Source organism: Trachurus japonicus, chromosome 13, assembly GCF_045865225.1.
Source record: "Trachurus japonicus isolate A0001 chromosome 13, Traja_1.0".
Classification (NCBI taxonomy): Eukaryota; Metazoa; Chordata; class Actinopteri; order Carangiformes; family Carangidae; genus Trachurus; species Trachurus japonicus.
In genome coordinates, this window is record NC_140919.1 from 35,050,446 (window position 1) to 35,075,878 (window position 25,433).

At 38.8% G+C, this 25,433-nt stretch overlaps 2 protein-coding genes across 14 annotated transcripts in view; one reads left to right on the plus strand and one right to left on the minus strand.

Annotated features, from left to right (window-relative positions):
• The window catches only part of paf1 (PAF1 homolog, Paf1/RNA polymerase II complex component), a 384,753-nt gene that overhangs the window by 309,171 nt on the left and 50,149 nt on the right, over positions 1-25,433 (plus strand). The window lies entirely within an intron of this gene.
• Positions 1-25,433, minus strand: part of ncam1b (neural cell adhesion molecule 1b) — a 71,974-nt gene that overhangs the window by 37,087 nt on the left and 9,454 nt on the right. For all 13 annotated transcript variants that reach the window (XM_085796180.1, XM_085796186.1, XM_085796178.1 and 10 more), the window contains exons 2-6: positions 5,215-5,289; positions 3,504-3,713; positions 1,933-2,076; positions 585-722; positions 82-199 (exon numbers count right to left, since the gene is read on the minus strand). In XM_085796180.1, the coding sequence (XP_085652306.1) occupies positions 82-199; positions 585-722; positions 1,933-2,076; positions 3,504-3,713; positions 5,215-5,289 (685 nt within the window). The remainder of the gene's footprint in view (positions 1-81; positions 200-584; positions 723-1,932; positions 2,077-3,503; positions 3,714-5,214; positions 5,290-25,433) is intronic.

The following is a 25,433-nucleotide window of genomic DNA, read 5'->3' on the forward strand; positions in this document are numbered from 1 at the left end:
ATTACTGTATTTCGGCTCGAATCTGACAAATGTTGCTGCAACTGTTTTGATTTGTCTCTCCAGTTGTTAGCAGAGCCTTACCTTGTCCAGGTCACCATGGGTTCAGGGTACCCATCAACCGCACAAGTCAACATGGCAGACTGCCCGACATCTGCTGTGGCATTCACCTCTGACTGCCATATCCTGATGGTTGGGAGCACTGAGACACAGTGAGATAAATAATGAATTGAGTCAAAAGAAAAATAAATTGGTAGATACACACACACATACATGGGCATATAGTCATATCAATACATAGACAGCAGGAGAGAAAACAGAAACAGAAGCGGTGACAAATTCAGAACACTTATTTTAAGCACACTCATTTGCTAGGCTCAGAAGTTGCAGGAAACAGACTTCATTAGCATGAAACATCTTTGATACATGGTTGCCCTGGGCAACTGTTTCCACATTGATGCTGAGCCTGGTCGCCTCTAAGGATCCTCAGCTTATTTCAGCGTCATGGGACACCTGCCTCACAAAAACATGCACAGGAACAAAAAGGAGGGAGGAGGAAACAGTGTGAGGGGAAAAGGACTACTAACCATTCACAACGACCTTGATGACCCGCAGATCAATCTCGCCGCGGGCCATGAGGCGAGCCTCGCACGTATACGAGCCCTCATCTGTCTTCTTTATGCCACGGATTTGAAGGTGATTGTTGCTCAGCACCTTAAACCGGACTGTAAGAAAGAAGAGTATAAATGCACTGTAAGGTGTCTCACATATTTAGCATCAGGCACAAGTCAATCGCTTGAAGTTTTTGATGATACAGAGCTGCTGCTGTGCTACGAGGAGAGTTACGTGAATTAAAAGAGCTCATGTCTGAGTTAATAGTCCATGGCAAAATGTTGCTTTGATATAGCTGGCTGACAACTTGACAATTTAACTGTTATGTCGGTGCATTGTTATTTTTCAAACCCTAATGCTGAATTTATTCTCTTATTTTATCTACATTTGTGTGAGGTATATGAATTACTTCTTTTAGGGTTTTCTAGTTTCATGTCTAATGTGATGAAAAACAATTTATGAACATGTCTTTTTTGGGCAGATTTATTACTCCTGCTTTGTCAAATCCCAAAGCTCCAATAAAAGAGAAATGTGACACTCAGTCTGAAATGAAATGCGAACAAAATAATCATGTAGTAATTCAAAATGCTATTGAAACCCACGCATGACCTTGTGTTATTATTTTTCAGCAAGCAATACCAACAATATACATATACATTATAATATCGCTCAGTGTCAAGGGTGAATAAGAGTGAGTCAATTGTATTTTCAAATTCAAAACCAAATTAATTTTTCCTCTCAAAGCACAGGATAACCCCTGCACAATAACGGCAGCAAATGCAGGCATGAACAAATTCTCTAACAACCAGCTTAGAACAATGAAGGCAAAACTCATGAAGCCTGTTGGTGTTTTTTTAGAAACATGTTATAGCAGAGGTTCCTAACCTTTAAACCACCGCCGACCGGTCACTGGTGGACAACCTTACAGTTTCAATTTCCAAAATAAAACATCTGAAAGTGTGTAATGAGGTGGCCCTACTTTCACTATGTATATGATTACACAGATACTTCCTAGATTTACAAACTCAAGAGTGTATTTTCCACTTCCACTAGAAAGAATACAACAAGGAACATAGATGAAACACATTTCCAATTTGATGGATTTATAGTAAGTTTAAAAAAAAAAATGCAAACCAGTATTCAAATAAAACGAAACGAATCAAATCATATGGTGAACTATTCATATTCTAGTGATTGTCAAAAGCTAAAAATTGAGATAAAGTACCGATACCTCAGGGCTATTAAAATGTTGAGCGGATGATAACAGTTCATCACAATAGTACATGAAATTGAAATATGACCCCCCTGCTGTTAAGACCTTACCATCCTTTTCCATCTGTATTTTGGCTCCCTTATATTTCCAGAGGACAGTGGGAGGAGGCGAGCTGACGACATCACAGATGATGTTGGCATTGTCTCCTTCAGTAAACTCTTGAGGTGAGGGTGCATTATTGAAGGTGATTTTTTCTGAAATTAAACATGCAAAACACATTTTATTACTCACTGAGTCTCATCAGAGTCCTTTCATTTTGTGTGACTCTTTCGCCTGTTGAGTAGATATATTAGTTGTATTCACTATTGGATAGATGTAACCAATTGTTAACCAGTTCTTTCAAAAACTCCACCTGCAAAAATCATAATCACACGAGCAATTTATTTTTCAATAACCACGCACACTTTTCTACATTAAAAAAAAATCCAATTTTGAACCTTTTTGCCATTTTACCTATACTTTGCCCAAGCCTGGGTCAATGAATACATTCTATGCCTTTAACCTACTTCTCTGTAACTACATTGTGAGGACTTTCTTTTCCTCAAACGTGCTTCCTCTGAACATGACTTCACTCTAAACAAGCTCATCTGTCTCAGTATTCTTTCAGTTAGCAGAAGTGAAGCATTTCTAATCTACAGTCATTTCTAAAACTAACCAAGTGGTAAATGAAATCTGCTGCAACTTCTTCACTGTATGGAATGAACTGAAGCTACTTTTTAGACTTGAGGGAGGGAAAAAGTTACAGAATCATACCTTCCCAGATACGGTGAATATTATTTTGCTGATTTTATTAGAAAACATGTCATTCACTTGCACTCTACACTATGCGCCCATTAGCTGCATATGCTTTTTCTGTAAATTGGTTGTAAAAATCTTTGACATACAGTACACACACACACACATACACACACACTCAAACAGTAGCTGTATTACCTGCAGGGGGCACAGCTAATATCTTTTTTTTCTGTGTGTTTATATTGCATTACATAGCAAATTGCTGCTGCAATTACTTTCCTGTATATGACAGAAGCTGGCATGTGTATAACCTTTCGGCTTAATGCCTGCTTATTGTGACTATGTGAGTCTCTTGAGTTAGTTCCATGAGGCATGTCAAATCTAAAAATAGTCTCTTACACAATTTCCCTATTTTCTTAACATTTACTGAACCAAGACAAATATGCTAAAACAGCAAAGTGAAAAATAAACTTACTGTCTTATGTGGTGATGCACTGTGAATATTGATTTTAATATACAATATCAACATGGGTAACCTCTTCTAAAAATAACCTAACATAGGCACTAAAACGACAGAAAAGTTGTTTGGAAAATCAAGGTTTTTCGTCTCTGATGGACATTGCTGATGTTTGGCATTCATGGAAAATAAAAGCCATTACTCACAAGAACTGCACAACAGACAGGATCATTAAGCAGCCCTCTAATAGTCTTCCGACCATTTATTGAACTGATGAAAAATCCATCCTCACTTGAAAAGAAAAAGTGTAATGTGTTGCCCTTGAGCAGTCAATAAAATACTATGAGTTCAATAAAAAGGATTTTTTTTTCTTCTGTGCTCATAGCACTCAATAGTTTGGAGAGTGTATAAAATTGGGGAAATACTTACGAAAGATTTTCACTTTGACGGTTGACTCTGCTTGCTGGTCTCCATTGGTAGCGACACACTTGTATGTCCCTGCATTTTCAGTGCCAGCTTTATACAGCGTGAGCGTGGAAGATGACTCATCATTACGGGTTACTGTTATGTCTGGTCTGTTCGGTTCTATCCTGTCCCCACTCGGCCCAAACCAATCTATGTGCTTGGCAACGCCTACAACTGAGAGCACAGTAAAGAGCAGAACATAAGAAAACAAGTATCTATAAGGTGCACATTTAACAGCAGTGAAGACACACAGTGCCCACAGACTGTGGGCACTGTGTGCTGCACATTCCTCTGCTGTACAATCTGTTGGGCTGAAGCCTGTGTTTTATACATAGGCTCTTTGAAATGACCAAACTGTCAGAAAAATGAAATACATCAGCCAACAATAAGCAAAATGGTTTTTTTTAAAGGTATTATGGCATATTTTGTCTTGAATCAATGTGGAGGGCAACAGGAAACAGAACATTACAGGAGGGGTCAAGCATCAAACGTCACTGATTGATTGCAGTAGAGTAAAAACCTGGACCTTTTAGCAACATGATATGCATCACCAACATGCCACAAAATGTTTTTAAAAATATGCCTTGTGTGAAGTGAAATAGTTAATAGTAATACTAGTACTGTCGCTAGTTTATAAATCCCATAATAATTTCAGACCAAAACATATCAGAAGTACTTGAAGAATATAAATCCAGTAGGGTCTCTTAAATCTTAATGAAGCAGTCAGATGGTAAAAGGTTGAGTCAGAACTAAACTGTAGAAAGCTGCTTTTCGCTACAATATTACACTCACTTCTCTTCCCAACTCAAATGTAGCTCATCTCTAGCTGCATTTAAATCTAAATTAAAACCTCAGCTATCCCCATGTGCCTGTGACTGATTGGCTCTATACTGCACTTTTATTTCCTCTGTTGCAATTGGAGCATTTTACAGCTTACTGCTGCACTGTAACAACACTTAAACTGTGTTTCTGATGTAGTACAGTTTTTCCCCCTATTGTGTTTTTTTATATGCTACCTCATATATACTTTGATTTTATTTTGATTTTCAATGCTCATTGTGTTTCAACATCATCATAAGAGGCATGGCTTTGATAACTTCTTGGGTTTGAAATATACTCCATAAATAAAGCTACATTATGTTTGCCATTGAGTGCCAGTTGAGAGTATCTGTGCAGACTGCACTAAATTGATATCATGACCAAAATGGTATGTTATTTTTATGAAAATATAAACACAAAGCAGAAACCTCTGATGTCAAATCACTTCATGTACCTTCAAAGAAATATCTATCTATCCATCAACAGTAACCAATAGTTTGGGAGCTGGTCTAACCACTTCAAATGCAGTTTCCCTTCCTTAAGCAGATTCAAGGTTGTAGAAGTCATCTTATTTAACACTGACTTATACTGTATATTATGTTGTGTCAGCTTGTTCCAAGAGGGTTTGTGGTGTTTTATAATGTAGAATATTCAAACCCAGATACCATTTAAGCCATGTTCTGACTTTCTTTCCCTTACTATTTCATATTCGGCATCTCTGGAAACGTAAAGTATTCGACCAGATCTTAAAATACATTGCATATTTTTGGATAGTGTCTAAAATAGAAGGTGACTGACCCATAAAGGTTCAAGATGGACAGGAGGGACAATAATCAGGACAGTTTGATAGACTTACCTTCACACATGAAGAATTTGGACTCTCCCAGACTAATCTCACCATGACTGGGCGTGATCATCACTTCCAGTGAAACTACAACAGAAAAACACAGTAAAAAACACTCATTACAAAATTGTAATAACATGATAATATAATAAATGAGACACCAATTAAAAATACAAAAATGTGTAGAACTGGTTCAGTATTATGGGACGTATTTTGAAACAGCACATACTGTAGGTATACTCATACAACACCAAAGACAACAACATGAAAAATAAATCAAACTCAAACTGTGATCATCATTTCCTGCAGGTTGCCCATTATACTGCAGCTGTGTTAGTGCTTGCCTGAAAGTGGCATCAACCACATGTTTGCACGCACGTCAATATTTTATTATTTATGCTCCTTAAAAAGGCAGTGGGGGAAAAGGAAATCCGTGGAAAGCAATGGCTACACACATAAAGATACTGACGGTGCCAGCTTTCGCTTGAACAGCCACATTACCAAAAAGATGGACATTTCCTATTCCTCTTTCGCCTGCAGTCTTCCTGCCCTTTCAAGGGAAATAACATCAACCAGGCACTGAAATTATTAAGTTAACAATCAGCAGTTGGTAAGAACCAGTTTAGCACTGCCAGTTTACCTTGAGAGAAATTATATTTAAGACGCTGTAAAAGATTTTTTGAAATCAGACTGTCTGTCGAGCAAGATAAATGCAGCGTGTCTCAGTGACAGCCTGCACTTCATCAAAGACCAGATACAAAAAACAAAAAACAGATTTCTCTTGTTTGACACAGTCAGAAGTATGGCCTGAAACACTTCTGCTCTTAATTAGAACAAAGCTTCACTTGTTTCCTGTAAAATCTCCCAAGGGGACAGTAAAGGGCTCCTGTGGTTGACTAAGAAGTGTGACTAAATGGGGCCCAAAATCCTACTCTATATTATGCATGAGCGAGAATGCGTGAATGTGTACATACAACCTCCAATGTGCGCACACACACACACACACTTGAGGTCAGGGTAAGAGTAGGCATACCGTATTGTCAAGAGGCATGGGGAAAGTAGTCAAGTGTAGTGAGGATGAACTGGACTGAAAAGGCAGGGGTTTTCTTGATGAAGCCAACAGGCAATTATTGATTTATTGTTGTCGCATTAGTTTCAACAAAAGTCAAGCTCCATTCCTTCAAATGTGAAAATGTTTCATGTAGCACTTTTGTCTACTTCTGTTTTTTTGCATGTGCATTAAATGACTAATGTGACGATAAGTATAAACCTGAGCAAAGGTTTTTTCCAAAATGTTTCTCAAATAAACAACCAATTGGACATCCAATACATGGCTGAGATGGTACCCTGTTCAGTATACCCAACTGAACCAACCAAAAATTGCTTTTTACATCCTCCAGTCCAGAGGCTTATATTTAACGGGCATGCAGTGTAGAGTACAAGCCCACATCCCATCAGAGTGCCAGTGTTAAGTAGATACTCTTTGTACTTTACGCTGCCTCTACTGTCAAATTATCCTCATTTGAGTCAACTTAACACAAAGCACACTGTACTGTATTAAATTAGATGCATGACAATTATTCAGTTGTTTGAAAGTTTTATTTTTAAATGATTCGAACTGTTTAATTTTTTTTTTGGCAGGATGTGATGTTCAAAGTGAAAGAACATGAAAACAAATCATCAAACCCACGCACGTTTTATTTCCGTATACGAACTACTAACTAAAACAATGTTATGCAAATTTTATGGATAAGAACTTTATTTTTAATTGGGCTGAGGAAATAAGTGTGGTTGGTATTCACTTAGCCAAACAAACAGGCAACTCAATTGCAGAGGAGGCATGATGATAATTATTCAAGTCAAGTCAAGTTTGTTTGTTCAGCCCATTATCACATTCAATGTCTGAAAGCGCCCAGGAAAAAATCCTCAAAAACAAAAAGAAAAAAATTTGGACGACAATTCAAAAGGAGAAATACAGGTTCAGTACTAATATGTAATACAAAAAAAATGTTTTAATAAACTAAAATGGACTAATGAAGGTCAAATGGGGGGGAAAAAATGTCAGTCTAAGTCCATGAACTGCAGTTCATGCAGAGGAGACAGACAATGCAGTCAAAAATGAAGAAATATCACTGGGTTACTAGGATTTACTGTATCTTATGATGTGTCACAATGTGTTATTCAAATTATTTAATAGTGTCTTATTTATTATGCACAATTGCCAATTTAGGTTAAGCTAAAATAATGTAGCTTAACACAGCCCTGCAAAAAGAATCTCTATTAATGCTCAAATGTTTATGAAGGTTCAAATAAGGATATCAAATAGGGTAGACATGACAGTCATCATTTAGTGTAAGACATTAGAGTCCCAGCTGACATAGGGTGAGGACGCTGTGCACCCTGGACTGGTCGGCGGTCGCCAGTCTATCACAGCGTCAACATACACAAACGAACAGCGGTCACACCTGCGGGGAGTCGCCAATCAACATAATGTGCAGTGGGAGGAAGCCAGAGAACCAGGCACAGAAAAAGACCGCCTGCCTGGGAGTTCCCTATACAGTAAGTAATAAAATATCAGAAACTTCCATCTAACTGGATCAATCATGTGCATTGACTACATGTCATGCAGTGAAAAAGCGGAGAGCCAGATTGTAAACAGCTGTCAGTATACTTCACAACCCAGCTTTTCCTTTATCAAAACCAACAATGCAGAACTGTTCTCATATCCTCCAAGCAGGCTGACATTCAGAAGGATGAAGGTCCCACAGGGAATTTCTTTTTCATGATCTCCCATCCTCTTCACTGCCTCTCACTGTATGTTTTTCTCCTTATTCTGTTGAATATTAGAATACAAGAATAACACACCTGCACAGTCTGGGAGTTTTCCAAATTAAATTATTCTGTAACCCAAGCACTAATTGGTTCTCTCAGATCGAAGGCAGCGCCGTGGCTCCTCTTCGCAGATAGTTATGAACAAGAGGACAGAGTAATTGCTCTCCAACCAACGGCTCACTTTTCATATATTAAAGAGGCTAACAAGCTACTCTAGCTCAAGTCCAGTTAAAGGGCAAAAACTCTTTCAAAGCAGGGGGTGGCCAATTTACACGAAGCAACTGTGTGTCCTAGAAATTTAATCAGAATGTGAATCCCTGGTGACCAATCCATTTTAAAGCCAAGTAGAGCTGAAACTGCATGGAGATCTCCACATAATAGAAGTTAAGCAGCATGTGCTGTAGATAAGAGGAAGAGAACAGAAGAACATTAAGTTGAGAATCACATACACTACTTTTAGTTTTTGCCTGTAGCACAAATTTCAAACATAGTTTACTGATAACTGCAACATTATCTTAATTCCTCAATTTGAAGGACTTGCACATTTTTCTAAACAGACTTTCAAGGTTCTCAAACAATCAAATCTTCATGTGTTTGGTGATCTTTCTGATTCCAAATGTTCTTCAAGTCCACCAATATTTTTCCCATACTGTATGGGGTTTTAATTTGATCACAAGGTATTTTGGTTTGGTTTGGTTTGGTTTGTGACCAAATAATCAGCTTCACCTGTCCTTTTCTTTTAGCAGTGTTACTGCAGCAAATGTTTGCAGTGCACACACAGCCCTGCACGCCGTTCTCTCTCCTCATTGGATAAAACTTGTAGGATACGAGAAAAGTTTTCTCCTCGGTTCAGAGCAGAGCAGAGTGACTGACAGACCCGTGTTTCGGTCCAAACACTCTATGTAAGTGATTGCTGTCGGAAGATATAACTATTTAAGACTTATACTAACACAAAAATATCGCTTACTTCTGCTTTAACATGTTCATGTTAGCATCTATAGCTCAACAAATAAATGTAATGAAGTTTGCGTGGCTGTAGAAACTTTGTTGGCCAAATGTAGTAATTGATTTCACATACCAATCAGTATGACCAGACTATACCATAATGCACTGCGCTCTCCTCAAACTGCTTCCATTCAGAATCCACTTAATTTAGCGTCTGCTTTTTTTCATATAATTGTAAATAAATCAAGGCAACCAACTTTTTAATACCAATACTGTATGTCATGAGAATCCCTGTAAAAATGGATCCACTCTAAAACCTTTTTGCGCAAGAGACAACATATTGTTCAAATTTTGAAGCAGTAAACTAAGCATTTCAGTTTTCATATTTGTCTTGTGATATTCACGACATAGCCATTATATTGTAGTGTTCTCTGAACTGAACTCGTTGAAAAAATTCTCTTATGTCGATTGTAAACTTGCAATGCACCTTGAGATTCAGTTCTGTGAAAGAAGATTCAAAGTACGAGTGTTTTGTATTAACACTGAAACAAGGGCTTAAAAATGAGTAGAAAAGAAAGACGGCCCCCAGAGCATCAGAAGGTGCTATGCGCCACTAATTGGCAAATCTAACCTTAGGCTTATAAATCTTGCAGACAAGCAGGAGTTACATGCTTAAGTCTGTGGTAAGTTTTGTAGTTGTTAAGGCCCTCAACACAAGACTGGTTGAGGGACCTAAAGAGAGTCGAGAGATAAACATTTCAAGTAGGTACAAGTGACCTAGTTCGAGGAAAACATCTCCCTGCAGTTAAACTTGACATTCCATATTAAAATGCATCTTCAGAGCAGGAATTTTCATAGAAAAGCTTTAATAAAAACCTAACATGAAAAAATTTGATTCCCTTCCCTTTAAAATCAATCTCTATCAACTAAGGACAATACAATAAATGAAAGCAGACGCATCACATACAATGCAAAGACAACTTAAAGCAGTTTCAGGCTGTTATTTTCCACCAGCAAACCAATGTCAAGCAGACTGACCACAGACATTTAAAGATTAAGCATGGTCTCAAGGAGAGTAAGGAATAAGTCAAGAGACAAAGACACACTGACAAAAACCAACAAGGATAATTAGATTTAATAATCTCCTCAATCAAGATATTTCCAATTATGGATGCAGAATATGGTTGGAATCCCAAAATATACTGCCAACAAATGGATGAGGAATGAAGATCTATCCCAGAATCCCCAAATTAAGTCTTATTTACAATCACACCATGTGTTCAGGCTGAAATAAACTTAACAGATGACATACTGTGTGAGCAGAGAATGATGGTCAGCTTAAATTTCACCACAATACCCAGAGGAATACCAAGAAAGCACCAGTGATAAATCTAGCTGCTGCTCTGTTTTCTGAGTCCAAGAGGAAGCAAAAGGCAAATTTGAATGCAACACGGGTTGTGTGGCTCTGACATTAGCAGTTCATTTGTGATGTAACATTTACTGTAGCTACGGGCAATGTCATATTTGGATGCAGGCTGATCATGACTATAGGAGACAGCTTGCAGTGTCAATAATTCATGCCTCTGTAGGACATCAATGAAATCTCTGTGTTTGCAATCGTAGAGGAGTCTCATTCAATTTAGAATTGAGAAAACATTCGATATAATTGGTAATGTATTATCCGTTTGATCATTTGTTTTTTCTGCCGTTTCTTAATGCAGATCACAACATGATGCAACACAGTGCAAAACATTTTGGGCCACTTATCTGACTGAAAGTGTAGTTTAGGACCAGAAATGGCTGCATCCTTTCTATTTCAAAACACTGTGCTCTTTGTGTTTCTAAGGGTCACTCTAATCAGCACAGCTCTGAGGCATTGTACTACTTAATACTAACATGCACATCTGCTTGCACGTGTAAGGGTGTGTTTGAGTCTGTCTGTCTGTCTGTCTGTGTCTGTCTGTGCAGTGTTGGTGGAGGAGGGTTATTTCATGAATGAAAATGATGTACATTGATGTCCTTGAGCTAAAGCAATCAATGCTTGCAGTAAGTCTATAGCCTGAATCCATTCTTTCCAGATTGGGTTGTATCTTGAATTTTAACCCCTTACAGAGATATGTAGGAAGCAACTGATAAGATATGAAGAGTAAGGGCACCATATAGATGGGAATTCATGCAGAGTCTGGCCTCTTTCCTCCAGCCTCTGTAGTTATCTTAGAACAACACCTCGGGTGCTGCACTGTGCTATTGGATGTTGTAGTAAGCCTTAACCCAAGCCGTGACTCGCTTCACTTGCCGTGTGGGATTATGCTCATTATCTATTCTGCCAGCGTAAAATGCACGCGCACACACACGCACGCACGCACACACAAACGCACAAAACCATTTAAACTTTAAGCCTGCCAAATTGACAGTCACAGTTTTAAATCGTAGCTTAACTATCTGTAATCAAAAATAAACAAAAGAATCTCTGTCCTTCATATGAAATGTTGTTTATGTAGTGGGGCTGGAAATGACTGAGAAACCTGCGTAACAATCCTCAAACAATATTTCTTTATTACATATATTTATGTACTGAAGGAAACAACAGTGTTTTACAGACTGCTGAGACGAAATAATGAAATGAATCAAGACTAACGATGCAGAGCAACATGAATTTGTGCCCCTCTTTCATTGTCAAACAGTCTTTGACCATAGGCGCCGACTGGAAAGAAAATAATTTTAGAGTTCAGATACCTGGAGGAATTAATTGCCTCTGTAATGGTGAGTGTGTTTATAATGCTTTGCAAGACCTACCCATAATATATAACAATATATCACCACAATGTTCATTGGTCCCATACCTACCAGCTCAGAAAAGCTGCCAAACACTCCCCCACTTAGACCAATTTATGGTGTTGATTCATTATTACAAACACAAATCTCAAAACACAATAGCACTGAGGCAAGCTTCACCAACTTTGAAATGTTAATAAGCTCCTTACAACTGGTGGGTTATTGGGGAATTGGGATAAAAATGTAGCTTTTATTATCAAGTGAGACAATTAGTTTTTATTCAACTATGAGTTGTTTTGTTTGTAAAACGCTATGAAATAGTCAACATAAGAGTTTCCAGGGTGACGTATATAGTCCAAAACCCAATGATTTTTAGTGTGCTACTGTATAACATTATGACTGGAGATTGGCACCCTAGAAAAGCTTGGACCATTTTTTTTTTTTTTTTTTACATTTTGACTAAAAATTCAAATGGACATGAGGAAATATTTCTAAAAGTAGATGCTAATGGATTCATTGCATCACATCATCTCTAATCATTGTGTAATTTGTTTTAAAAAGTAAATGGTTTGCTCTGCAAATGAATATTGAGTCTCTAATTGCACAAACTTCACACACTGATTCCCATTGAATCCTAGAGAATATAAAATCCACATACGTATTACTGAATATGAACTTAAAAGCATGTAATGCAGAACAAACACACCATTGTGATGCCTGTCTTAAAGCGACAATGCACACCCGGAGAGTATTCAGTACTTACTGGTTTTAAGGAACAAGTCAGTATTTGCTTGCTGCTCATGTCTCTCAACCACAGTTATACTCACTTCTACCAGTTGCTATGGAAACGTGTTTCCCAGCTCCCCTCTCCCCACAATTTGACATCACTGCTCTCTCTCTCTCTCTCTCTGCGCTCTCTCCCTCTCTCTCTGTTTTCTCTGTCGTCCTCTCTCTCTCGTATGGCTCTCTGATTGGATGCAGCAGAGCAGCCTCTGAGGAGTGACTATTTACATCTAAGAGCTTTTCAAAACACAGCGCACAACTTGAACTGATCATAATGATTGCTTCCAGTGGTGGTATGATCCTCTGCTGTCTGCGACACTTAACCCATACTTTAAATACATGATGAGAGTTATGAATTCAACCCTGTTCCAATATTATTCAATGTAACCACATGATGCTTAAAGAGCAAATTTTAACAATTCATTTGAGGCTCAGCTGGTGCTGCCCTTATTTTAGCCCCAAGCTGAGGCATCAGTATCTGCCAGGCTTTAGACACTAGGGCAGTTTCATTTGTGTATGAGTTGTTTTTAAATGACAAGACTTGCATAACAGATGGCCGCCAGCTTACAGTAAATCTGTGCATTAGCTTTAAAAGAAATGGTTATGTGCCAACACAAAATGAACCACTAATACAGAGAAACTGCCTGGTTCTTAATTATATCTATTTCAAAGCTTTCAGTCCAAATTACTCTTATAAATCTTAATCCCCAATCGTCTTTCTGTGGCATCTACAACACTCCAACAATGTAATTCATATGCACTTAAATCCTTTTTATAAGTCATAAATGATTAATTTCAATCCAAAAATTAATATATTCTATGATCACAATCAGCAGATAACAGGATTTATTTCATGACAGCTGAATGCTCCATGTCAAAAAATGAGGGCGTAAAATATCACTTGAAATCCTGATGTAATGGTCATATTTGTGAGTTACACAATAGGGCAGTGCTGCACATTAGAATAAGAGGCAGAGGCAGCAGAAGATGAGCTGCCACAGTGGCGATGATTCAGACTCCTATCTGTTGTTGAAGAGTGGCCATTGAAAAGTGTTTGGCTGTGATATTGAAGTATCATAAAATATGTCCCACTTTCTGCCATATTACCTTTATCATTCTGTCATAAACCAAAAGGATCATTTTAGTCCCATGTTCTGTGGTTTGCTGTGCATCACGATAAGAAGGGATTTTACTAAAAATAAACCTACATCAAAAAGCATCCTTTGAAACGTTGTATTCTGAGATCAAATATATAAACATAACTTGTAAATTTAACTTCAACTCATTAAAAAAAACTCTTGTGACAGCAACATTTACACTTTTAAAAGTGAAATGCTCTGACCATGACCTCTAGGACATTCAGAGGTTAATTGGGAAAAACTGTTAATTTCACTATGTGCAATGTGCCAGGCTTCAGTTACCCAGCTTCATTCTGGCGCTTTTGGACTAGAGCTAAAACAAATAGTTGATTAACTGATGTGCTGCTTTTTTGCTGCTCCTTTTCCTTGTCTTTCATGATAGAAAATTGAATATCTGGGTGTTTGACTTTTGCTGGACAAAACAACAAATCTGGACACATTGCTTTTGCTTTTGGGAAAGTGTGATAAATGCGCCTAGTTCTCCTATATAGGATGTTGATTGTTGTGGTTTTCTTTTTTGTCCAGGGATGACACGAGAAATGATACTTCGGTTTCCAGTTGATGCCAAAAATCTGGGACTGTGACTGTACTTGTTTTTCTACTGTAAGCTACCATAGATGTTGTAGCTACGTGAGGTGTGTTTGTTCCGGGACTGACAAGGGCAGTATAACAGTTTCCTAGTCCAACATCAAAGACAAAGGCAGGCACAGTAAACAACAACATGTCAAATGGGAGCACAGGTACAGGTGCAGCATCAGGCATGCTGCAGCTTGTGCACTTAAAGAATTCAAAACAAGACTGTTGTGTGGCGTTATTTAGTTTTGCATCAGCATTGAATCAGACGGAAGCAGTTGTGGATGACCAAAGACCGGTATGAATATGGCACCACAAAGCAAATCAAATGCAATGTTTCTGTCATCTTTGACAGGCTGGCAAAAGTTCCAGGTGGGCATTACTGTGTTAAGAATCCATAGTGACAAGTCAGAGCACAAGGCTACATCAGAATATAATGCTGACTGAAATAAAGAAAATAAATATATGTCTCTAACCATGTTAGTCAATTGACTATTGTTTGCATGCAGTCTTGTTACCACACCGTGCAGCAGCCTCTGTTTTTTGGTTCTGGTATCGAATTTTATAAAATCTTATTGGAATTGGTGTTAAATACCAAGATTCTGGTATCATGACATATTTGTATCACTACTTTCCTTCATTTAACAGACGACTGATCAATAATCATTAGCCCTCAAGTGTAAAACAGAGAATGGATGCAAGCACAGTAACTGCGCCAATTTGAGAGAATACACTCACAAGATATATTCAGGGAAGATATTTTTCCAATCTATGCAGCTGCACATGGCTGCACCATTCCCCCAGACTTGGCGCTTTCAACTACATTTTAACAGTCTACTGAAAATAACAAATAATAAATACACACACAACATTTTGGGCCGCTTCAAACACTGCTGTGACGCTGTAAAATCTTTTAGCAACATCATGACTCAAAGTGAAGCAAAAATATGACTGAACTCTCCCTAATGCCTCTCTGAGCTACATTCCTCTTCCGCTCTTAGTGGAAGATAAGCTGTGACTCAATGAGCTACGGTGCACTCCACTTCAGTGGCCAACAGAATTCACCCTCATTCAGGCAATTTAGTGTGAGTGCCCCTCAGCATCTGCCTCAGCTGTGCACCACACAACAAAAGCCTGGGGAGGCGGAGAGCTGAGCGTCTGTGTCCCATCATGCCATGCTGCGTACTCCTGTAATGAGTCAGTATTTAGAAGGCTGAAAACACGTCCAGAAGAAGATGCAGACATCATGCTGGTAGGGACACTTAAAATACAGGGTGAGGATGCATCTGGAAAAATCTTAGGAAAGAAATTAATTGTGGTTTATTAAATAATTACGACACTTCTGTGACCACAAAATCTAGGACAAGTATGTTCAGTCACCTTTGAGACAAAGATAAGTGATGATGAGAAATAATAATTACGGCAAAAATCCCAGTTTGACTTTGATCCAACTCAGGGCTCCGGTAGAGCTGTACAACCTGTGCAAGGACTGAGAGAGAGCAGTCTGTCACCATGTCTAAAAGAGACATGCATAATCAGTGAGATGGAAACATTCTTGGAGGCTGAATTCTGGGTACTGTGCAAACTGCAAAGATTTTTTATTTTCGGCTCGTATCCTGTGTGGCAACTACATACAAGAATAGGGAGTCTGTGTGGCATGAACAATGACTGAAATGTTAACATCTCTGTGAACACAATGAATCATCACAGCCTGTCGCAAAATAACACTCATTCTTCCAGATTAATCATTACAGTGGTTCTCCGGTGGCTTCCCTGTTAGTGCTAGTCACGACACGTTCCCATGAAAAACCCCCACAAAGAAACGACCCGGCTCGCTACAAGCAAGAAAGCTATTAAGGTTTATCAGAATATAATACACTAATGCTCTGCTAACTGGGCAGAATTTCATGCATCTCTAATTATTATTTTCACAACAAAGAGGCAAAAAAAAGGGAGACAGGGAGGGCAGGAGGGCAAGAGGGAGGGAGCCACAATGACCACTCAGCCACAAGCTGCCTGGGACTACACAGAACCCCGAAGCCTGGCACATGCACACAGCTCTCTCTGTGTGTCCATTCAGAAGGCAGACAAGCTGGGACGAGCCGGATAAGCCTGCCTGTGACTCCACCAGGAAGAGGATCAATAGGAGGGAATGCACCATTTCAGATACGGCCAGACAGAGCCAGGGGCAGGGCAGAGAGGCAGAGCAGCACTTGAGTACTCATTATGTTGTGTAGGATGACACAGTGTGCACAGCCACTTCTGGAGTCATCTATGAATGGAGGAAGACGACGCAGACACATTAGAGATTAGGGAAGACCACACGGTAATTGGATTAAAGCACTAATGAAAATAAAAACCGACATGAGCATGTCTTTATCAAGGTTACAGAGCTGAGGAAGATAAATGATGTGAACACGGTGACAGCAGGCAGAGAAGCCGGTCAACAGAAGCCCAAACCAATCTTCTAACCAGAGAAATGTTGGACAGTTTTTCTCCATGGTCATCTCTTTTTTTCCCTCGCTTGCTGGCATGGAAACAGTTGGCTGCAGTTGGGAATTTGGACATCACCCACCAGCAGTCAATCAGATACCGATGTCCCACCTCCCATACTAACTGAGTCTGAAATTAACACCTGCCAAGTATGAAATGCCAGTAAAATTTGTCTTTGCCAGTAAATAAACAAGGGTCACCCACCACAACGGCCAAGATGATCATGGCTCAGCTGGTCTTTTCCTGTCCTCAGATTAAGTCCCTGCTGACCACCGTACACTTCCTCTATGCAGGCGCCAATCAAATCAAAGCAAAACAGTGGCTGGGAATCAAGCAGGCTTCAGATTAACTGCCTCTTCTGCTGGCTCAACTAAAAACTGCTAAACTGTTATTTCCCAGTCGAATGAATGTTTACTCAAACCCACACTAGTTTAAAGATAACCACATACAAAGAGAAAAGAGCGACAAAAAGAGAAGGGAATACCAAGACAAAGAAAAGATCTACTGCATGAGTGAGTAACCAAGTTTGAAATCAAAGCCTCTATCTGTTCATCTCTTCACTGAATTTTTCACAATGCTCCTGACTTAATTTAAAAAGATGAAACGGAACTGAAAACAAGTTGTGTTACAGCTCGGAGCCTCGTCAAACAGACGGACTGTAAAACAATGGAAAAGTAAAACTGCGAGGTGCTGTAGTGAGGGACTGCCTTTGCAGTGAAACTCAATCAAATATCAAATCTTTAGCTCAAAGCTCTTTTATATCGCCCTCCTTAGTAAGTAAGAGGCAAAATCATGCTTGTATTTTTCTGGTGTTTTATAAACAGTCAAACACAATTTACAGTTTCATGTTTTGATACAGTATCTAGCTACCAGTTGAAAGAGTAATTAGTGAAGCACACGTCAACCCTATTGTGTACTGATGCTATTAAATCAATGAACTGTAATTCCAGTTGAACAAAATAATAACCTAATGTTGAGTTAAGTGGCCTGGTCGCTTGCACAAAATAACCCAATTTGACCCCACAGCCTGAGGAATGTGCTGCATTTTTGCACTATAATATTCCCTATCTATATGCATTGGATCGCTTGCAGACTTACTAACTTGACAACTGCCACTGAAATGCCTTTAGTTCATTTCATCTTTCTCATGCATCTCCCTGCTGGAAAATTTCTCTCTTGCATATCAGAATAAAACCCTTTGATGGTGACACAAGAGTCATCTATGCTCCACTAAGGAGCTCATTTGTTTTATCCTATTTAAAATTAGTTATACTTCGCTCCATGGAGAATTTCATCCTCTAAATGTGACCCATCCTATCTGGAGGTTTGAGAAACTACAGTGCAATACCTGGTTCAGGGGCTATAGCGGGAGTATCCCATCTAAATCCATTGAGATACTGACAGAAAAGGAAAATATGAAAACTCTACACATTTTTTATCATTATGAAATACTGTTAAGCACATTCATGTAAAGTAAACAGTTGTAGCTGAATAAAATAAAACTGATAGATTTAAAGTATTACAAACATCCAGAAGTATCACTTTAACAGTATATTGCTCTTGATATTTATTCTCATGGTCGTGCTCTGAATTCTCATCTCAGAATATTTACACTGAAGACCTTCAATAAAGAAAGTTTCTAGCCCCTCGGACAAGGGCATGCTCGGTGCTCCCGTAGCACATCCATGTTATTCAAGGCCATCCCTGATATACCTCATTAATCCATGCCACATCTAATTGTGCTAAGCCATAACAGCCAGCCATTTGCATTCTTAAGCAACAGTCCTATGCTCTTCCTAACTTTTTCCATTTGCCAACTAATTAGAGGTGTTTTTGACAAGCTAGATTTGGATGGTTAACATCAGTCAAGGGTTTTTTTTATACATAATAGTGCAAACTCACTTGAGACCTGCATGGCATATCGATAGGTTTTCGAATGGTGCTGTTGTGACACATTAGACTCTTCAAGAGAGACTGGTATGTGGGCGTACTGTACTTGTGCAAAAGACACCATCACTGAGGTGCATTAAGCAAAAGGCAGAGAAACAACCCTGACATGGGCAATTTATGATTATAATATAGCGCCTACCTGTTTGACTGAGAGATAAACCACAGCAACCAAAGCAAATAATGGTGGCTGGGCTGCCAAGGTACATGCTATGTACTGTACCTGGGGCTTGATAAGGATAAGGTTTAGGCAGAAGTGCGTAAGATAAGTCATGGACAGCCATCCTTAAGAAGTAGTCAGTTATTTTTCAGTCAGCCAAAACACAAATACTGTGATTTAATCATTGAGCACTTTGTTGTTAGAAAACTAATAAACTTGAACTACAGCAGTGAATTACACACTGGTTACTACACCTGCTAGGCAAATCTGCTCATGTTTACTGTTGGCAAATAATGTCTGGTGTTCCTTTCTCAACAAAACCAGTGCACATTTAAGATAAATATTTAGGTCTGAAATTTACCACATTTGATCATAGCACATAATGTTACCTGAAAGAACAACAAAAGAAAAAATTGTTTTAGTTTCATTAAAAAGCTAATTGCAAAGCTGGACCCTGCATTCCCCCCATATTCCTGATATAGCTGTCAGTGCAAAAGAGCAAGGAAAGCCCAAGGTTGTGTTTTGCATTCTCTGAGACAGACTGACTGGGCGTGGTCTGTCTTCACAACGGCTCCACTGAGGGCGACAGATGGCACACAGGCACCTAATGACACAACATGAGCTTCCACACACACACACCTTATTGGCCAATCACAGGCTGGACTGTAAAAATAGACACTGGGACAGGGCTAGCCTCCAGAGAGTTAACTACTCTATTCCTCAGGGTTAGATTCTCCGGAGACATCCACAGAGAGCGAAGACTATCGCCATTAATCTAAGCACTTAAAAACAAGGTTATGATGAATTAGAGTGGGGTAATGCCTTTTTCCAGATTTTATGCCTGCTCATTATACACGTAATACGTGCCAGTTTCAACTAAGTGGCCTGGACTGATTTCATTACCAGTGGACATGGATTTAAGGGCCATGTATACCTTTAATGGTTTTTCCAGTATTATACCTTGACAGCAGCAAATAGGGTTTAACATGGAATAAGATGCACATTAATGATATGCATTATATGTTAGCACAAAACCACTGTATTGCTCATGATTTCTTGATGATAGATATTGATGGCCCTCATTTGCTTGACCTTCAGAGGACAGTAGGTTAAACCAGCTGATTACTCATATATTCGGTATGCACACATGAGTTGTTTAATGTTACAAATCTTGTGGGCTGCACTACTGAAATAAATTTGTCAAGAGCAAAAATTTACCGAAATGCTTTATTTTAACTGGGGAAATTTAAGTGGGAGGAATGCATTCAGTAGACGTTTTCATTTCCACATCATCTGTGCATGTTATCTGTGGCACAAACATATAAAAAGTTCATTCCAAAAACAACACTAAGCAGCACCGTCATGTAAGTAGAGACACAACAATTACACAATTAATCAACTGCAAATTGATCAGAAAATAAATACAAATATAAAATCAATCAGAAACTACCCTGGTAAGCATTTAGTCATTTAGGCTAATTGATTTTTCAAGCAAATACAGTTTCTGGTTTTAGTTTCCCAAATGATTTTCATGCAGATTTATCCTGTAGTGGCAAACTGTGTAATACTAATTTGAAAATGATTGGCCTAAAAACCAAAACACCAAAGGAAATGTATTTATTTGTGCCAATTTTTTGTACCATTGCCGTTATGACTGGGTTACACTGTGTTTAGCCTGCTTACCTCACTAAAGTCCAGGCATTGCGTATGAATGAATGGTCATGCTTTTCAAAGAATTAATAAGTTTCTATGAAAATAGAATATTTGCACTTTTGAACGCTAATTCCAACAATGCATAATATAAAATAAAATAAAATTCCAAATAAAATGTTTTACTAGGTCATCTGTTTAAAAATTGGGGGCCAATTATTCGGTGCATCTCTAATATTAAGGTTTTGGACAAGCAATAAACATTTTATAAAGACAAAAACTTAGCAAGAAAATAATCACAAGTATCAATTACATCTAAGGGACCTGCTATCATCACACCAGACAGTAAACTAGAGACTAACGCAATAGGGACAAACACTTTTGATTTCAATTTCTGACAAGGCGACGAGAACCTTTTTAAAATGAGAAGGATTCAATTGTCTTTCCTCAGACATACTTCCTGGTCCCTGGATTCTCTGAGGGACACAGAAACATCTAAGTCTGTATTCAAATATCTGAAATGGCTTGACCTTGACATGACAGCCCCTGATGTTTTCATTCATTTTTTTTCTTCCCAAAAATGACAAGTGTAAAACTAATAGTAGTTTTAAAACTGTCATTACACTTGCCAGTTTTGGCAAATTTCATTTACAGCAAGTGTGGAGTGTCCTTTATAGGAGGTCATATGTGCAATGCAATGAAAACATTATGTCATCGCTTCTCCAATGTCATGTCTAACAGGAGTTTTATTACTACACCTCGGTCAAAGTGAAGAGGTTGCCGTTGCTAATGGTTGCAGTTATACGTGCTGCTTACCAGTCCATGCAAAGTGCTTTGCCAGTATTTAGTCTACTGGTGACAACAGATGCAGTTACAGACCATCACAGATCCACATAAACAGACTAACATAAAAAACAGTGGTGCAATTATTCAGCGTTAAATGCACTCACTATAACTATCACCACTCTGTGTTTGCCAGTTGTTTCTGGGCAGCATCTCTCTTCTGGTTATTTAAACAAGATCTCTTTGAGACACTAACAAACCGACCACAATTACCTCAGCTCACAGCATCCTACTGCTGGGGGAAAACATGTCACCCCATCAATGGATAAATATCCAGAACCCAAGGCAACACAGCGGCTCCAAGATGGAGCTCTGCAATGACTTTTCATGTTGCAGAAGAATTTCAATTCTACATTCCTCAAGGCTAATTTTCTAATTAAGTTTGATGAGAAAATTAGCTTGAAAACAGAGTTACATATTTCACACTACATATTATAATGACATGATTTGGGCAGATACTGTGGATACTGCAGTCTAACCTATACCACAATGCTTATTTTGTACATAACATGATATAATGGTAGCCCTGCTATGTTCACGGTTTTCCCCAGTGCATTATAAGCCTGGCGGGCAGCCAGGCCTTACTTTGGTTATGTTGGTTGGACAGCATTTCAGGAGTGCCTTTCTGTAAGACTCTGCTATAGCTGGTGTTTAAATATGTTACATAAATATCTTATAATAACACATGATTATAATAATATTTTCAAATTTCAAATCAACTTTTAATATTGATCAAGGCCTTATGGAATCACGCCTTCTCTGTTCTACGACTCCATTAATGAATCTGTTACCTACAAGGCCCTGCCATCAGTCAATGGTTAGGGTCAGGCCCCCATTAACACGCTGGTGGGCCACGGTGGGCTGCCGGTGGGCCACACTGCCACCGGTCTTTCTGGGGGAAACCCTGTTGTTAAATATACAAACACAAATCAGTGATATCTTATGGTCTAATGTGTGGAAGCTGCTTCAGAATATGAACCTGCTGGTGCTGGATTTGTGTGCAGATCACTTTAGTTTTTGCTCTAGGTAACTGAAAATCAAAAACTAACATCTTTCATGTACAGAGGTATTCCATCAATGCAATATTTACAGCTGTGCATCTTGCTTAAATCTCTGCCAGCTTTGTACACCTGGATTTCGGCAGTTTATCCCATTATTTCTGGCAGATCTGTCAGATTGGATGGGAAGCCTCTGTGAACTGCCATCTTCAGGTCTCCCCACAGATGAGCTTTGGCTAAGCCACTCAAGGACAGTGATAGACTAGAAGCCACTCCAGCATCTTCTTGGCTGTATGTTATGGGTTGCTGTCATGCTGAGAGGTGAACCCCCCAGTCTCAGGTCATGTTTCTTCTTGAGCAGTTTTTTCAACGAAGACCACTACGTATTTGGCCGTAATCACGGTTCCCTCAAATCAGACCAGTGCCCCTGTTCCTGCTGCTGAGGAGCCCGGCCAACAACTTGATGCTGCCACCACCACGCTTCATCATAGGGATGGTACTAGCCAGCTGATAAGCCGGGGCCAAAGATCTGTCCCTTGCCACAAAATTCTATCAGAGGCCAAAAGAAGAGGCCCTGACATACAACGTGTACTGTGCAAATTGACACACCCTCGTGCCTTTCTGAACTATATAAAATTAATTCAAGTTCTACACATTCCAAGGATAATTAAAGCAAAGACGGTGCACCAGCCCAAAAAAAATCAGAGCACGACAGCAAAGGGTCTAAATATTTTTTGTAAATGAGAGATTTCAGTTTTGATTTTTGATACATTATAAAACATTTGTCACGGACCACGGTATCATTAGGGGTGAGGTTAGAAACTGGTTAAGCTCTGCCAAGTACAAAATTAGCAGAATTGCGGACTATTATGAGTAGTTTTTAACATGACCAACCTTATTACACCCATGAGGAACCTTATAACACAACAGTTAGAAGAGAGAGTAAGATCAGAACTGATCAGTTGTTTGCACAGACATCTTCATCTTCTTATCTGATAGATAAGAAGGAAATAGGGCTGCATAATAAATCACAATGTAACCAAAGTCACGATGTGGCCAAATGCTATATCCAAATACAGGAGCTGCACTTTTGCATTAGTTTTTTTGATAAAGGTATAATGTGATATCATAAGTGTTCCAACAAATCATATTCTCAAAATTCAAAATGACATGATTGTTTGGTGCCAGAATCAATAATAATCACATCATCAGTTATTTTTAAAGTTAATATTAAAAGCAAAAATTACCATTCAATTCATTTTTTTTTTTAACATATCGACAGGTCTAGAAGGAAATACAGTACACAATACTTAATAGTATAGTTTGTACATTCAAACACCTCCCTATTTTAACATGACAGCCCAAGTATTGTGAGAACATTTTCCAATACGGTGCAGTAAGACAGACAAATGCTATGAATGTCATAACAGCTGATGTCAAACATCCAAGGCTTACATCCACTTCTGAAACACAGCTCTGACCCCGTTCAGTCAAAATGTGTTTTAACCGCGTTACTGTAGCCACTCAGGCAGAGAAAGCACCCCTGTGCTGTCATAAGGTAGAAAACAGCTCTTCACAGGCATATCCCCCTCTCCCTACTAAGGGTGGTTGTTGTGAAGGAATCTCCAGTGGGAGCAGCTACACAAGTCACCAGTATGCCATTGAGAATACAACGGATGATTACTGTTTGGTAACAGCTCACATGCAGCACAGTCACTGATTTTGTATTTATTTTTTTGGTAGTTCCACATGAATTGTAGTATTACATTTACACAAAACCTCCTCAGGCTTTAAAAGACGAGTTAAGAAAAAGGAGCTGTGAGGACTATGGTTTCTGGAGCTGCTTCAGACTGCAGCTTCATACAATAATAATCTGTAAATGCTTGTTAGTATTTAAGGCACTGATATCTTTAGTGACTAGTAATTCTCAATGGTGCTGTACTGCCATTTTCAAATATGTCAAGGGTACACAGATCCCCGTTTCTATGTCACTTCGAGTGGTAATGTGAAATAGTTTCATTTGCTTCAGATGGCCTGTCATCCTCCTTTGCACTCTATGGCATCCATGGAAAAGATGCACAAAGGGGTTCATGACACATCCGGCTTCTGCTGGCAAAGAGAGTTAGACAGCTTTCAGGCAGTGGAAGTAAATGAGTCATACTGAGAGGAGATCCTTCAAGGAGGGGCATGGTAAAAAAGATCAAGACAGACAAGCAGACAAGATGCCAAAAATACAAAGCACAGAGTAAATGGTTAGCTTCAAAAATATGGCACTGCAGGACACAACATTTTGTTTGAAAATTTCATTTTCAGACCACTCATGTGGACTGCACAAGTGGTACACTGATCATACACCACTGTGTTATGGAGTCAGATCTGTGCCCTTCTTCTTTTCTCCCTTATTCTCTTTCATGTTCTCACTCTCAGTCACACATCATCACAACTAGGCACATGTCCCATTAGGGTTACAATAATCAATAATTACAGGTCGTATTGATATCAATACAAGCAGTGAGCATACCAGCAAAGACTGTATCATCTGTCGCAAGGGTGAAGAATTCTGCTTCAACTCATCTGCTCATCTTTATCTACATCTCGTACTTTGTGATCAATTTAGATTAAGTTCAGGAAAACAAGGGGTTGGGCCCTAGCTGTGCATGCAACAGTAATTAAAACACAGGGAAATGATATACTATAAAGCATTCCTATTCTCAGAGAAAGCAGCTGCTTTGTCTTTCTGTTATAATGCAGCCACTTAATAATTCATTATAGTCATCTGTTCAGTCAGCCGGATTTGGTACATAGAGCTTTGCACATCTATAAAAATCAAACATGTAATAAATTATGTAATAGAATATGTTTATTCTTATTAGAATTTTCTCATTTTGTTCCTGATATTGAGTGTCCGATTCATTTTGCAGTAGTGTTATAGGGTATATTGTAAGTTTCCACTAACTCCCCAATTCCACCTCCACCTGACCAATCAGCAGGTGATGGTGCAGTGACAAAAAGACATGAGTCCTCCCTGGACCTTAATCTATTGACTGCCATAAAGATTATTCTCCACTCTCACAGTCTTCAAAAGGTAACATT